At 38.9% G+C, this 17360-nt stretch overlaps 1 protein-coding gene across 1 annotated transcript in view; it reads right to left on the bottom strand.

Moving 5' to 3' along the window:
• Positions 1 to 8981: 8981 nt before the first annotated feature.
• The window catches only part of PKP2 (plakophilin 2), a 70274-nt gene continuing 61895 nt past the window's right edge, over positions 8982 to 17360 (bottom strand). Inside the window, exons 10-13 of the mRNA XM_081330765.1 lie at positions 16557 to 16710; positions 13839 to 14028; positions 13469 to 13544; positions 8982 to 11933 (exon numbers count right to left, since the gene is read on the bottom strand). Of these exons, the coding sequence (XP_081186891.1) occupies positions 11865 to 11933; positions 13469 to 13544; positions 13839 to 14028; positions 16557 to 16710 (489 nt within the window). The 3' untranslated portion in view covers positions 8982 to 11864. The remainder of the gene's footprint in view (positions 11934 to 13468; positions 13545 to 13838; positions 14029 to 16556; positions 16711 to 17360) is intronic.

Below are 17360 nucleotides of genomic sequence, written 5' to 3'. Positions count from 1 at the left end.
CAGCATCCTTGCAATGGTCATTAAATGTATAGGTCATAAGCTGAGAATCATCTTTATGTTAATGCATATAAGTTAGTAGAATTATGCTAGTGGAAATATAATAATAATAATAATAATAATAATAATAATAATAATAATAATAATAATAATAATAATAATAATAATAATAATAATAATAATAATTAGTAGTAGTAGTTGGAAGGGACCTTGGAGGTCATCTAGTCCAACCCCCTGCTCAGGCAGGAAACCCTATACCATTTCAGACAAATGGCTGTCCAGTCTCTTCTTAAAAACTTCCAGTGTTGGAGCATTCACCACTTCTGGAGGCAGGTTGTTCCACTGGTTAAGTGTTCTAACTGTCAGGAAGTTTCTCCTTAGTTCTAGGTTGCTTCTCTACTTGACTAGTTTCCATCCGTTGCTTCTTGTCCTGCTTTCAGGTGCTTTGGAGAATAGCTTGACTCCCTCTTCTTTGTGGCAGCCCCTGAGATATTGGAACACTGCTATCATGTCACCCCTTCTCTTTGTTAAACTACACATACCCAATTCCAGCAATTCCAGCAAATGTATTTATATGACTATGTGGGAAGTTCTAGAGAGTAAAAAAGATGACCTTGATGGAGATATTAAAGTTCTGTTACCAAAGCAATGATGGGTGAAATGTCTCTTAGATCTACAGCCAACAAATAATACCATGGAGAGAATCAGATTAGAGAGCCCAGATTACAGTTTTTCCTCTGATAAATCAGCCATAATGGGTCAGGAGGTTCTGAGTTATATTTGCAGTACATTTGGAGGCATAATTTGGAGAAGGCTACAGTGGACGTTACCAGGCAAAACTAATTATTTGTTATCTAGGCTTCTGTGTCTAAGCCCTCCTATCTGCATGTTCCTTGGAATGTATAAAGATGTTTTTAATGTGTTAAGAACACTAATATAGTTTTCTTTGTACTGAAGCCACCAATCTTGCATGTATGCGATTATTACAAAATGTACTTAGGCCTCATTGTGGGTTAATTAAGGCTATAACCATTGCAAGTTTTCTTTCTAATCTTTTCTAATCACTCTTTTTTTAGGAGGCAAGCAATAAATTCAATAAACTGGGTTCAGAAGAAAAAGAATCTTATACTGGAAGCCTTTGAGTAATACAATGTACCTTTATCAAGGTTGCCATTTAATTTACAGTCTGTCACAAGTTTTATTTGCTCTTCTAAGGAAGTAATTTGTCAGTTCAAGTTTCAAAAAAAAAATCAGGAGTGCACATTGCTGAATTTTGCACAGTATAAAATTCTGTGGAAATGTTCTAAAATGGTTCTGTGTGAGAGAGATCACATGGAGATATGATGGTGTTTTCTTTGACTTCTGGTCATCTCACATATTGCTGTTTTTATTTATTTATTTGATTTTTATCCCACCATTATTACTTTTAAGGCAGCGAAGATACCTAATGCCTTATGAGCCATGGTGGCTAACTCTGCTCACTGCCAACAGTTTGATCCTGACCAGCCCAAGGTTGACTCAGCCTTTCATCTTTCCTAGGATGGAAAATGTTGACTTAGATTGTTGGGGGCAATATGCTGACTTTGTAAACCACTGTCAAGAACTATAAAGTGGTATATAAGTCTAAGTCAGGTGTGTCAAACTGCTGGCCCACGGGCTGGATGCGTCATCCCAAAACCACGCCCACCCCATTGCCGGCAACGGAGAAAAAGCTCCAATATTTTGCGTGACATCATATGATGTTGCGAGTTTGACATGTTTGGCCTAAGTGCTATTGCTATTGTTATTGCTAATTCTCCTTCTTCCGTCCCGTAATAACAAACCTGTGAGGTGAATTAGGCTGAGAGAGTTATTGGCCCAAAGTCACTCCGCTGGTTTTCATGCCAAAAGCAGGGCTAGAACTCATAGTTTCCTGATTTCTAAGCCAGCACCTTAACCACTATACCAAACTCCAGTTTAAACCTAATTGTTGACTGCAGGCCTCCAGTAGTAGCCATTATGGCAATATGTCCAACATGGCATCATTGTAGAAATGATGCAAATTATCAATTTTTGGTAATGATGTCATGGCAAACTTGATGGCCCATGTAAGATATACAGTCTCTACAGAATACAGATCAAGACTATTTAAGACCCTAATTTAATAATTGAATATAGTATTTTTTTTAAAAAAAATTCTAATAAACACAACTCTAACAGATTAAAGGTAAAGGTAAAGGTTCCCCCGCACATGCGTGCTAGTCGTTTCCAACTCTAGGGGCCGGTGCTCATCTCCGTTTCAAAGCCGAAGAGCCAGCGCTTGTCCGAGGACGTCTCCGTGGTCATGTGGCCGGCATGACTAGACGCCAAAGGCGCATGGAACGCTGTTACCTTCCCACCGGAGTGGTCCCTATTTTTCTACTTGCATTTTTTACGTGCTTTCGAACTGCTAGGTTGGCAGAAGCTGGGACGAGTAACAGGCGCTCACTCTGTTACGCCACTTTAAGGACATAACTTAAAATATCTGAGTTATTCATACAGTATTAGCAAAAATGAATAAACAATGTTCTAGTTCATTATTTGAATGTACTTTTACTGATGCAAAAGAATTTAAACTTCTGTCTATTCTGTTACAAACTTCAACATATTTAGTTTGTGATTCAAAAAGGAAGGAAGTGGATAATCACTGAAACAAATAATGATTCAATAACTAATGAAACAGGAATATAAAGCTCTGAAAGCAGAACAGTTCAGCTTTTTCAGCTGATTTCAGGTTGCATAGGTTCTTGTTAAGTTATGCAATCTTTTTGGCTTAAACATTCCAAAAAATAGGAATTAGTGTTATATATTATCCTCCATCGTATCATGTGGTCTGGCCAGGAGAAAACTGTCTGGAGACTAGATACTTAACATTATATAGCTATATAATGGTGAACCACAACCACCCATATTATGGCCTGTGGAATTAAGGTTAAAATTAATAATAAATTAGCAGAAGGTGTGAACCTAGCATACTTTTGTATTTAGTTTTTATTTCATTTCATTTCCTCCAAGAAGAACAATTAAGTCTTTTCTATTTTATTTTTTCCAACAAAGTAAACTGAATTCTGTGCAAGTACTTTTGTTGAAACATAATGCAAAACAGCTGGGTTTAGTTTAAAACCCAGTTCCATTTCTTATTGTATGAATTTTAGCCAGCCATGTCACTGAAACCGCTTACATATAGGTTTACACAGGAAGAATCTTTTTTTGATCATCAAATCTGGATGAATTGGTCATTGCAGTTATACTTCTGAGCGCAAAGCCCATGAATAGACAGTGCAGAATAGTGTGCTCATAACACAAAGTATGATATTGCATTCCAATAAATAGACACTCAAGTGTTTTTCTAATAAATTCCCAGCTAGGATGAGCACAGATGTTGCTATATTCTCAGTTCCTTGGGGAGGTTTTTATTATTCTAAACCTGAATTTAACTGAATTCATATGAGATTTATCTTTTCCTTACTGCTGAAGGAGACAGTTTGATTTGTCTTACCTCTTTGAAAAAAAAAGCTCATATTTTTGCACTGAAGTATACCTATAAAACATGGTTTTACAAGCATCCAGTCTAATATATTTGTGGAAATTTGGCATTGATATATAGGTCTGTCTGGGCAGACAGTTTGCCTAAACAATGAAGAATATAGCAAGATTTGGAAGTGGTCCAGTATTTAAAGAGAGAAATAAGTGGATAAAACATGTTGCAAATCTTGGTTCATTGCACAGATTGCTGGCTCCTGTTATGCTGTACAGAGTGGCTCTGCCAACAATAGAATCAAGACAAAGCTTGTTCCCTTAAGCTGTTCAAAAGTCCAGTTTTGAACCACACCCTGTAGCAAAGCCTTTCTATTAACAATTCTTAACAGAACTGTGTAGTGCATGAACAGGTGTTGGGCTGAATTCTGAGCTGCCAGATAACCGCCTTGGCTGATGATTTAAGCAAGTGTGATATAGATGCTATCTGAAATTTGTTCTCTTCCAAACCCGAAGTGGAGATTGCTACATTCAGCCTTACACCCTCTTTACATTGGTGAACAGAAGTAACTGAGAAGTTGTAAACTGTGTGGACAATGGGCTATGTGAGGTGATCCAAATTAACCATTAATCACGTCTCACTCCTTCCAGAAACAAATTTACTTACTAGTTATAAGTTGTGGCTATTCTCTAATGTAAGCTTATTATGGGTTGGAAATGTTAAAATTATATCTGCAACCCAGTTTTTCCCCTATATAACTTCTAGCATTAAATGCAGCTATGAAAACTGGCAGTTGCATGAACAGGGAGCAATATTTGCCAATAAGCTGCCTGCTATTTTACATGTCTGACTCCTGTAGATATTGAGGTTGGAAAACCTTGAGGACTGATCTCATTTACATGAATTATGATAATCACAGTGTTGAAACTTGTGGCTGCTGAAGAATACAAGTCCAATTGGCATTTTCATGCTATCCCAATTTCTATTTCCCAGGTCTTCAGAAGCTGAGTCATTAAGCCTTCCTTTTCTCTTGAAAAAATTGCTTGCACATCTGGAGTCCTGATGGTGTGTGAAATTTCCAGTTTCTGGAAATGCGGAACTAAACTGCTTATTAATGCTACAGAACTTCAGTAATTTTTTTAAAGACACTGTTTCTGCTATATCAAATACACCCTCACTGAATCAAGATGAATTTGGACCAGCAGCCAACACAGATGACATAGGATCATGACAGTGAAGATCTGATTTTAAGTCATGCAAGGACTCCCATGAAGAAGTTTGTCAAAAGCAGATCATGGCAGACAAATCTTATTGCATTCTTTGACCAGGTGATAAAATTGGTGGACCAGAGGAATGCTGTGGATATAATTTACTTGGACTTCAGTAAGGCATTTGATAAAGTAGATCACAACCTACTACTTGATAAGGTAGAAAAATGTGGGTTAGACAGCATCACCACCAGAAGGATTCGTAGCTGGCTGACTGGCCATACTCAGTGTGTGGTCCTCAATGGAATTGCATCTACATGGAGGGAAGTCTGTAGTGGGGTGCCCCAGGGCTCTGTTCTGGGCCCAGTGCTCTTCAACATCTTCATCAACGATTTGGACAAGGGGATAAATGGGGAACTCATCAAATTTGCAGACAATACCAAGCCTGCAGGAATAGCCAACACTCCAGAAGATTAAGATACAGGAGGATCTGGACAGACTTGAACACTGGGCGCTATCTAACAAAATGAAATTCAATGGTGAAAAAAGTAAGGTTCTACATTTAGGCAAGAAAAACCAAATGTACAGGTATAGTATAGGTGGTACCTTGCTCAATAGTAGTTACTGTGAGAGGGATCTTGGAATCCTAGTGGACAATCACTTAAATATGAGCTAGCAGTGTGCTGCAGCTGCCAAAAAAGCCAACACAGTGCTAGGCTGCATTAACAGAGGGATAGAATCGAGATCACGTGAAGTATTAATACCATTTTACAATGCCTTGGTAAGGCCACACTTGGAATACTGCATCCAATTTTGGTCACCATGATGTAAAAAGGATGTTGAGACTTGAGAAAGAGTACAGAGAAGAGCAACAAAGATGATCAGGGGACTGGAGACTAAAACATAAGGAATGGTTGCTGGAATTGGGTATGTCTAGTTTAATGAAAAGAAGGACGAGGGGTGACATGATAGCAGTCTTCCAATATCTTAGGGGTTGCCACAAAGAAGAGGGAGTCAAGCTATTCTCCAAAGCACCTGAAAGCAGGACAAGAAGCAACAGATAGAAACTAGTCAAGGAGAGAAGCAACTTAGAACTAAGGAGAAACTTCCTGACAGTTAAAACAATTAACCAGTGGAACAACATGCCTCCAGAAGTGGTGAATGCTCCAACACTGGAAGTTTTTAAGAGACTGGACAGCCATTTGTCCGAAATGGTATAGGGTTTCCTGCCTGAGCAGGGGGTTGGACTAGATGACCTCCAAGGTCCCTTCCAACTTTATTATTAAGTGTTCAGATACATACATGGCATTTCAGCAACCCAAGTCAATACATTTTGCTCCTCTCCCAAGATAATATCAGCTATAAAGAAGCCATTAAAAAGTTGGAGAGAATGGAAAGGTGAGGAAAGGTATCCAGGCTGAAGTAAAAGTTTAGTTATACTGACCAAATAATAGTTAACCCATGTTTGCAGTGGCCCAATAAATCTTCCTAGACTCCAACATTTTCCCTTCATTACGATGGATTTAAAGATCGTGTTTCCTCCAGAAACTCTGTTACTTATTGAAAGTTTGCATCTGTTCAAATCCTTTGGAGTCGAATGATGACAACATGTCATATCTATGGGGATTCTCAATCATCCAGGTCATGGTTGTCCCAAAGGTGCTTTTCCAAAAGGCAACTGGACTTCCTTGGTTTTTTTCCTTGAAAACATTTAGCTTCTCATCCACAAAGCTTCTTAAGTTCTGTCATTTTTAACTGTAGTTCTTTACAGCTATCGGTTGCATGACAATTATATTACAGGTGAGTTGATAAAATAGCTTTTGCTATAATCCTTTAGTTTACTTTGAATATTCAGCTTGAGTTGAACAACATGTTGAGTGATGTTAGGACCTGCTGTTTGACTTCCCCAGTTTTAATTGGCTGCTAGTTGAGAATTTGAACATGGTTTATGTGCATAGGGTGCTGCCTTATCCTGGATTCAACACTGTGCTAACTCATAATTGGTATAATCTTGTTGAATACAACATACGGTACTAAGCCAAAACTTAAGGTAGAGACACTAATTGGCGGCTGAAATGACTGGGAGAACTTGGCTGAAATTGTTGGCTGTACGAATATGCCTCAACTGGGATATTGTTCCTAGCTGCAGCAGTAGAACAAAGGAACCTCACATATCAATACATTTAAATTATGTTTTTTTAAAAAAATCTTCCCCTGCACCTGTGAATATAATTATATCAGGTTAAAGCTTTGTCTGGCTTGGATTCAAAAGTGAAAGTAGAGCCATAGAAAATAAATCATCTACGAGTGTGGGCAGATTAAAGTCATTGTCGTCATTTCCAGGACTGGTAAAACCAGTTGGTTTGTTTCCCTAGGGTATACAGAAATAAAATAATATTCTAGGTATTGAGAGCATGACTTTTCCCTAAGAGTAAAACCAGACTCATCAGGATTACCAGGCCAGGACTGCAAAAAATCCAGAAACGATGACATCACAGCAAAGAGTTTTCTAATATTTTCTGCTGCCGAGTAGCGACAATCCAGATTTTTAAAGCCAGAATGTGATAGAACTAGTAATGGCCTCAAGGACTTCAGTCCTGATGGACTATCTTCTAATCAGTCCAAGGCTCACCAGTCTTTGAAGAAAGGCCAGATTCTTGTCATCTCCTCTTCTATGCAAGGCTTAATAAGGCAGAATATCCATGGATTCTCCTGGAGCCTGAGGGCTGCACCAAAGAACTAATGTATGCCACTGATTATTTACAGCTCCTCAAGATTGTTCTCCCTTTGGCCCTTTTCACAAAACCCAATGTGACTGTCCTATTTTGGTCAGATCCTCTCTGTCCCCCATACTTGTACATTGTTCCAGTTACCACTCTCCTCTTCCTGGTTTTGCAAAAGCTGACCCCCGGGTCTCTCCTTGCCTTTTTACTTTCCGATCCCTTCTGATCCTTTTATCGTGAAGCTGCTGCAGATACTGCTGTTGAAAAGTGGCACGTTCAGTTTCTGGCATGTGGAAATTCAAGAAAAATCTGTGTTTGTGGGGACTACATGACTTAAAAAGACTAGTAATTCACACGTACTTTTTGCTCAGGAAAACAACCTGTGAACCCATTCATTTTCTCCTAGCCCTTGTTTATTTTTAACACAGGATACTGGACCTTCTACAGGTGGTTTTCAAATTACAACAGTTCATTTAGTGCAGAGGTAGGCAACCTTGGCTCTTTTATGACTCGTGGACTTCAACTCCCAGAATTCCTGAGCTGGCTGGCTCAGGAATTCTGGGAGTTGAAGTCCATGAGTCATGAAAGAGCCAAGGTTGCCTACCCAATTTAGTGAATGTTCAAAGTTACAACGGAACTGAAAAAAGTGTCTTGCAACCAATGCAGCATCCCCCATGGTCATTTGTTTTACATTCAGATGCTTGACAACAGGTTCATACTTATGACGGTTGCAGTGTCCCAGGGTCACGTGATTCCCTTTTGCGACCTTCTGACAAGCAAAGTCAATGGGGAAGCCAGATTCACTTAACAACCATGTTACTAATTGAACAACTGCAGGGATTCACTTAATAAATGTGGCAAGAAAAGTCATAAAATGGGGAAAACTCACCTAACAATTGCTTCATTTAGCAATAGAAATTTTGGGCTCCATTATGGTCGTAAGTCAAGGACTACCTGTACAAGATTGAAAAAATTTCTCCATCTTGTAAGTATGATCAGTTGGTTTTATAGCATGGTCCATTTAATTACTCTGTAATAACTTCTCTTTCTTTAAAAAAATCAAGTCATTTGTTCTTTAGGTTAAAGACACATTTGGAAACAGATCCTACACATTTCTAGGTCAGATTAAATAGTTCATTAGAAAGCTCTTTGTTTCTAATTAGGGGGTCTATATGAATAAGGAAAGAAGGGATGTGGTGGCTCAGTGAGTTAGGATGCTGAGCTTGTCGATCAGAAGGTCGGCAGTTTGGCGGGTCGAATCCCGAGTGCCGTGTAACAGAGTGAGCGCCTGTTACTCATCCCAGCTTCTGCCAACCTAGCAGTTCGAAAGCACGTAAAAATGCAAGTAGAAAAATAGGGACCACTACGGTGGGAAGGTAACAGCGTTCCGTGCGCCTTTGGCGTCTAGTCATGCCGGCCACATGACCATGGAGCCATCCTCAGACAAGCGCTGGCTCTTCCGCTTTGAAACGGAGATGAGCACCGGCCCCTAGAGTTGGAAACAACTAGCACACATGTGCGGGGGAACCTTTACCTTTACCTATGAATAAGGAGAAGCACTTGTTGATCTTTCAGTTTGTAAAACCACAATTCACATTTAATATGTTCTGACATGAAGGTGCAGATAGAAGCCATATATCTTCAAGCTCACATCCCTTGGGAGATTTTGCTAGAGAACCTGACAAGGGAATTCTTCCCCAGAATGTTAACCAAGCAACCAAGTCTCCAATAGGTATCCAAGAATCATTAAGCGTTCTAATACAATCCCTTTAAATGATCCTTTTATTAGTAGTAGAGAATGAATGAGAAGCAAGTGCCCTGCAAAGAAAAGTACTAGCTTCTAACTTAATCTGCATTTCTAGCAAGGCCTGAGCATGCCCTGCCCTTCTCAACTAAGTTATTTACTTAGTGATTACAGGGTCATAAATCCAACAGCAAAGGAATAATTATGAACACAGTTAAGCTTAAAGAGGAACAGAGTTTCTAGTAGTATCTGAAAACTGTGGGGCAAAGCAGGATTTTAATTTGAGCCAAGCTTCACAATAACAGCTACAATTTGGGTTTAAATACATTACAGACCTAGAGATTCCAGAAACAAACAAAACAACACAGCCGGTTCCATATTGGATGGAAAACTATAATAAACCAAAAGTCTGAAAGCTAAAATCAATAGCTCCCCCCCCCCCCGCCATCCTGTCCTATCATCTCAATCAATAGCAAACCTCTTCTGGAATATGGTCAGGAAAACTGCTCATCTTCTTCCAGGTCATCTTTAGAAAATTGGGCAGACATCAAAAATTTATTCCACCATCAGGCTGCACTTAGCTGGGATCTTGAATATTGCTGGGCTACAAATCCTATCATTCTCAATCAGTCCAAATAGAGGGATGGGAGCTGGCAGCAGCATTATCTGGAACCATATGAGCAAAAGCTTCCAAAAGTACAATATCCATATTAAAATTAATTATTTTTCAAAGAATAGGCTAACCTGGCAGCAAGCTCCCTTTTGCGGGCAAAAATGATTTCTTGTATGTGGAATAAGATTACATAACTTTATTTTTATGATTGCATGTGGAATCGTTCTGTATTTTTTAACTACACACCTAAATCCACAATGCAGGAATAATACAAGGATGTTTTGGAACACCAGGCAGAAATTTAACCTAAACAAGCCAAGTTTATTTTTCAGAAAAGCTTCCCTCTCAAGTATCTGTGTGTTGTTTTTGGTTACTAGGTCCATCTAGATCTGATGCTAAATTAAAGTCTCTGCAGACACTAAAGTAAAAAAAAACACTGAAAGAATTGGCAGCTGGAAAGTTTGAATGGATTTGACACATCCTCTCTGCCTTTCACAAGCAAAGAGTGTTGAGCATTGCAACAATAAATAGAATTTCACAGTAACACCAAGAAGGTCACACCCTTTGGTGAGTCTCTTAGCTTCTCCTAGAAAGAATGCATTGTTGAGATGGGTGTGGGAAGGCTAAATAAATATCTCCCATGCACGTATTCCTTAAAACGATTGTAGATTTATTTCAGTGGAGAGAGGGACAGATCCCTTTTCTTACCAGCCACATGAAGCAAGTTGCCCTAAACTGTTCAGAGAGTGAGCAGCATGCACAGGGTCTAAATACAATTTAAACAATAAACAAGGGCATTTTATGAATGTATGAGTAATAAAAATAATTGAGCCATTCTTAACAAGTGCTGCTATTCAGCCCTCTGTCAGGATTATCGCTAGAGTCTCAGCTTTCCTTTTACAGGCAGCACAGACCTACCTGATCTTCTCATGCCCACATTATCTCTTCATGGGTCTGAACTTGTAAATGGAGCAGAGCTTTGCCTGCTGCTTTGGCGAAAGAGGAACTGGCCAACACAGTCCAGCTCACAAGTATTTAGGATACCTAAGGGAGGACCAGTCCTAAATTGAGTACATGCAATGCTATTTCTAGAGTCAATAGTTGTCAGGTAGGTGTTACGTGTACCATGACAGTAGTTTATTTATTTTCATATTTTATTTATTAAATTTCTACACCACCCTTCTCACCTAAGTGACATAATTGTGCAAATGATGCTAATTATGCAATATGCATTAACTGCATCTTTTGCATGATGACAGCATCACAAATGCGCTCTCTCTCTCTCTCTCACACACACACACACAAACACACAGCGGATACCCATTCCTGATGGATGTTAAAAGTTAAAAGCATGAGAAACATTGCATTATTCTGGACAAAGCGATCATAAAACAGACCACACTGCAAGTAGTAACTTGGCATTGTTTGAGCAAATTTTACATAACAAATTTTGAAAAGTCTCAAGCACTGGTAAATTCAGGGTGCGTGTATAAGGAATTTTAAAAATAACTTCAGTTAAAAAAACAGCAACCATACATGCACGAAGAGGATTATACTGAAAAATTACAACCTAGGAAAATATTACTCAAAAGCAGTTTATACAAAAGTCTGTATATTCAGAAAATGTCTGCAGATAAGAGGCAGTTTTGCATGAAGCACTCACTCACTATAATAAGTTTAGCAAAAAAAAACCTAACACAAAACTTCAGCAAGAATTCCCATATCTCATCTCCTTTGGTTATTACTTTCCCATGATATAATATGAAGACATTGATATGGACAATTGCCCTCAAACTGACCTAGTATAATATGTGCAGTGGTTGCCAGTTTCAGGCTTGATATTAAAATTATTTGCTAGGCTTCAGCTTGGATTTCATTACGTTTATAGATGAGTCTTGATTTTAAGAGGAACAATAAGCAAGGCTATAGTGGCAGATAATATGGGGATCAGCACTTTATTCCAGACACCCGTTGTAAATAACAAAACACTCTTTCACTCTTTCCCGGTTCTTGGTACTGAATGAACAATGATAATACGTCTGTATTGTTTTTCCACACAGATCTTTAAGACCTTTCCAGGTTTTCAGTCTTTCAGTGAATTATAGGCTCTTAATGTTCGATTGTTGATGAAATCCGTTTTCTTATATCCAGCCTTTAAAGTAAAAACAAAAAAAGGAAATGGAACATAGTTAACTACAATTCCAGAAAAATGGAGGTAAATTCTCAGTGGATACACAAAGGTAAATTATCAAACATATATTAGGAATGAGATGCATATTCTACTGAAGCTACTTTGGGAGTCTAGAAAGGATATCAATTCATTTTTTCTAAGATTGGTTTGAGATTGGTTTAATTGATTTAAATTAGCGTGGGTCTGAAAGATACTTAAATTAGTTTGGGACTCAGGAAGATGTAGACCAACTATATCTATTGGCCTCTGTTTGTTGGTCATGCTGCCTAGGAATTTGGAGACCTGCACTCACAACACTTCTGGGAATACCACATATGAGACAACTAGCCTACATTATTATCATGATCATAAACAAATATATAAAAATATGTATTTGTCAGGATTGTGATGGGGTAGTGAGCAATGCATTATGATCCCTATGAAAACAACCTTCTGTAGTATTACATAAAAAAGTAAACATAGAAGTTAATCATGAAATTAAAATTCTATTTAATTTGACAGTGACTGATGGTATATATTGTATTTACATATATGGAAAACTTCCATTAATTTAAATGGGCTTGTTGCCCTTTACAGAAACAAACTGAATGTTGCAATTTAAAGCAGGAACCTACAACTTCCGTTGGGCCAAACGCCACAATTATTTTTTTGACTGGTACGGTGGAGGCTCTGTTCTAAAATTTGTCCAGGACAAATCAAAAATCTCCTTTTCGGTTTCACACTTAATTGAAATGAAGCATATTTGATAGGATTGCTTCTCTGTCATGTATTTAATGGTTTTCTTTTTTTCTTTTTGGTCACATTACGGATGACACTTTGATCATTCCTGTTTTTGGGACTGACCCTAAGACGTTTACATCTGAGTGCAGCCTTGGGAATTCAACTTGTGGCCCTCAAATTTGAAGGTGGGGTATTTGAGAAGCCTAACATGGAAAGGAATATTTTCTTGTTCATCGGTCAGCCTGAAATCTTTCAACCACTTGTAAGTCTTTGGGGGAGGTGTTAGTTGTGTTGTCTCTAGGAGACTTTCCCATTGTTTGAAAAAAATAAAAAGGGTTAAGGGGAGAAACAGGTGTTACTTGTCTGAAAGAATGCAGAAGCAGAAAGTGTTAGTCTAGCCAAAAAAATGTTTTTACATATTCTATCCACAAAAGCACATTCTATGATAGGGTGTAGTACTATGGCAAACCTAACAAAAGTACATGAAATCCATTTCCATCTTAATTAACAACTCCAAATCTCTAATAGAGTTAATTAGGGCTCAGTCTTAAAATATTTCTAATAAGAAAAAATAAATTAAAGTATGACATTCATTTAAAAACCAAGAAAACTGACACTAAGGAGGAATAACAAAAGGAAATGTTGCATGGTCATTTTTAGACTGAAAAAAGTTTGGTTGAGTTGGTCAGAATGTGGATTTTTAACAGGGACCCGGAAAAATAACCCAAGGTTTGTAAACTGCTTTCAAAAAATTCCCATCTTGTCTGCTAGCTTACCTTTTTGTAAGCACCATGGAGATCAGCATGAGACCACATGGAATACAAGAGAATGGAGGCAGCTCTACCACTTTTGCTGAGAACAACAGTAATAAAAACAACTTTTAAAGCAATGCAGCACTGTATCAGCATGAATTGGAAAAGAACAACATTTTTCACAGAATTTCAATTTAAAAGAAACCTAGTAGGGAAATAATAAAAGGACTAAGGAAAAGGACAGGCAGAAGAGATCAGAGGTCATGAAAAAATATATTTTCAGACTCCCTTTAAATATGTTTTAAAAATCAAGAACAGAAAAATTCTCTCCTTCATGCAACTTTTTGCGGCAAATTTAGTATTACAGATACTCATTTTAGGAATGGATACTTACCTGTCACTTGTGCTGATATCCATAACCTTTGAAATTCCATCATTATTCAAGAGAAGCCGAGCATTTGAGGAACTGTTTTGAGTCAGGTTGTACAAAGCATAGCAAACAGAAGCCGTGGTCTCATTGTCCACATCGGATGTTGGGGCATAATTTGGCAGTACAGCAATCAATTCTGGTAATAGTTCTCTGGCTGAAAAATAACCAAGATGTGCCCTTGTTCTAAAGTTTAAACATACCTATCACATGTTCTTTGAAATATGCTGTATCTAGCTAAATGGTACACTATTTAGTTCTAATGAAAATTTCCCATTTTCCCCCTGCAAATTTACTTCATGAAAATGTTGGGATTTATGCCACTGCTATTTCCATTGCAGTAGATCCAGAACTCATGTTTCTCAACTACTTGGATTGGAAGACATAACTCCTGGAGTCCACCAAATGTAATTAATGAATTTAAAGATACTTCCACAATAAAATTTCACTGTAAATTTACTTCTCTTGATGATGGTTTCATAGAAATAAAATGTCTATGGCCCCTGTTAAATTCCCATCATTTATATCAACCAAATCTACTGGAACCTTGGTTGCTACTTCAACGAAGTTGCAAATGGACGCCCCCTTCACCTCTGCAGTATCAAGTAAGAATTTCTTGCTTTAGCTTCTCCCATACTTCATACCACCCTTGGACATTTCTCTGCACTAAGAGGGAAAATGCAACTGACGAGTTTAGTTTTCCTCTCATAGCATAATGTTGAGTTTATATATATGAGAATTTATTATTTTGTGGCTACAGAATAGGGTTGCTTGGATCTGTGTCTTTCTCCTGATGTTCAAACCCTTTGTGTAAGGGAGAGATTAAGATCATGCTCATTTATTATGTAGGCCAGCACAATGTTCTAACATGTTTGTAGGCTTAACATAGAGAAGCTTAATACTCAGAAATCAAAGCATCTAGGCAATGTATGCCTTTTAAAACCATGATGTACAGATAAACCACTGCTCAAGGCACATACTTCTAAATAACTATATGCACCCATCTGATTAATGCGATCTATGTTCCTGAACTTTATGCAGAATATACAGATACATTTTGTACATGGTAAGCCGCACATTGCCATCTGTAATAAGGTTAATGTCCTGACCCCATCGGAGCCCAGTTTGGAGGAGAAGTTGAAACCGGGACTATCCGCACATCTCCCTGGGAATGTTTGGAGAGACCAGGGGCTGAGGACTATGCTGTCCCAGGCCCCTCAAGCATTGGGGTAGATTGTTGACTGGATGGAGAGCTGCCTGCCCTCAGAGAGACAGGGGAGGATCAGTTGCTGACAGGCGGTGCTGATCGGCAGCAAATCCCCTCTGATGTGGAACAGCTGCCTCCCCCTCTCGAGCATGGAGAGCCGAGTGTAGGCAAGCTCCGAGAAGGGTGCAAGGCTACCTTGCCCTACCCTTCCTCACAAGGAACCTGGAGTGGATTGACTTAAGGAGAAACAGTGGGGTTTTAGTCTTTGCCAAGAATAATTGCTTGTTTTGGCTTACACTCACCTGGCTTTACCTCGTGCCTTTTGCCTTGCCTTGAGGACTGTATTCACCTTTCGCTTTGCCTAGACTTGAGGACTGCCTTCTGCTTTTTGTCTTGTACCTTGTCCTTCTTGTCTTGAGGACTGCTTTTTGCCCTTTGCTTTGCTTTGCCTTGAGAAGTGCCTTTTGCCTTGTACCTTGTGTCTATGCCCCAAGGACTGCCATTTGTCTTGTGCCTTGACCTTGCCTTGTGGACTACAGCTTGTCTCATGGACTTGCTTAGCTGGGTGGACTGGACTTGGACCTTGCCCTTTGAGTGTGCTCCTATCCTATGGACTTTCTTTGTAATATATGGGCTGTTGTTTGGGGGACTGAGGGTGGCTGCCTGCAGGGTAGTGTGGGGTGGAACATTTACTTATAGCAATAAAGGACTCTCTAGAGGCCTGGGTCATAACAGTTAAATTGGTATGAACACTAAGTTACCTTGACCACCTGGGTCATAACAGTTAAATTGGTATGAACACTAAGCAGTGATAGAGAAGGCATGTCACTGAATAATAGCATTGGCCAATCTTCCATAATCTGAAGCTCTCCAAATTTTGTGTTGTTGTTATTTGTGAAGTCATGTCCGACCCATCGCAACCCCATGGACGATGTTCCTCCAGGCCTTCCTGTCCTCTACCATCTTCTGGAGTCCATTTAAGCTCACGCCTACTGCTTCAGTGACTCCATCCAGCCACCTCATTCTCTCTCGTCCCCTTCTTCTATTGCCCTCAATCTTTCCCAGCATTAGGCTCTTCTCCAGTGAATCCTTCCTTCTCATTAGGTGGCCAAAGTATTTGAGTTTCAACTTCAGGATCTGGCTTTCTAAAGAGCAGTCAGGGGTTGCATATTTTCTGCGATTTAGACCCTCAACACATTTGGAGATTCACAATTTGCCAAAAACTACCACCACCTCCATACCTTTCCAACTCTGATTCCCAAACAACTGAAAAGTGTCTTGTGGCTAGCAATTGCAGCCATTACACCTCAAATGCATCACCTCAAAAAAATTAAATTGGATGCAATTCACAGTCAGCCTTGATAGCTTATTGAAGAAACAATGGTATTGTTCTGCGACAAGTCTAGTTCAACATCATTAACATCCTATCATGCAATTAAAACCCATGCAAATAATGTTCATTAGGGGTACGTATTTACCTATTTCATTTTGCAGCAAGGTGTTACGAGACAAGTTCCTGAGTAAGGAGACTGCTGTTTTCCTAACGCTTAAGTTGCTCACATGTAGCATGCTTCGAATATTTGGGAGGCCATTGGCCTTCTTGATAATGATATGAGCCACCCCAAATGGCATCTGTCAGGAAACACATACAGCTTTCAGACTTAGGGAATTCACCACTCCATATCATAGCATTGTATACAGTGCATAATTTTCTTCCAGAAAGAGGATTATTATTATCGTCAGTCCCTGAATAAAGGCATTTCAAGTATGAAGAAAACATCCCCACCTCCGAAGAAGAATTCTGTGTCTGGAACTCGAGGTTTCCTTGGGAAGGAAAGGATGCTAGGAGAACAGATCTAGAAATGTCCTTGAAGCCTTTAACCCAGACTTGGAACTGCACAGGAATTTACTTAAAAGTGTTTTGTTTTTAAAGGGAAATGATGTGCAAAAATAAAGAAAAGCACCCACCAAGCAACACCCCAATTATACAAAGTGCTTTTCCAGGTGGATGATGCTTTGTCAATTTATTCTTTTTCAAAAAAATAGTGTTGTTGGTATCGATAGAAATGTCTTGACTACAGACACAAGTTGAAGCATCACAAGCTTCTGTTACTACCGAAAGATACCGAAGGCCATACTCAAATTACAGAAATATGGTGAAAGAAGAATAAGTGAGACCCAACTTGGTATAGCAGATCTGGTGCTGGTGGACCTTCCTAGGATATCCTATTAACTTCACTTAGTTGCAAACGCTTTGCTTCTTCACTTTATCTTCCTTTTGC

The sequence above is a fragment of the Vipera berus genome, assembly GCF_964194415.1.
Source record: "Vipera berus genome assembly, chromosome: 6".
NCBI lineage: Eukaryota > Metazoa > Chordata > Lepidosauria > Squamata > Viperidae > Vipera > Vipera berus.
The sequence above is the reverse complement of the archived record's forward strand: the minus strand, read 5'-3'. Positions and strand labels throughout refer to the sequence as shown.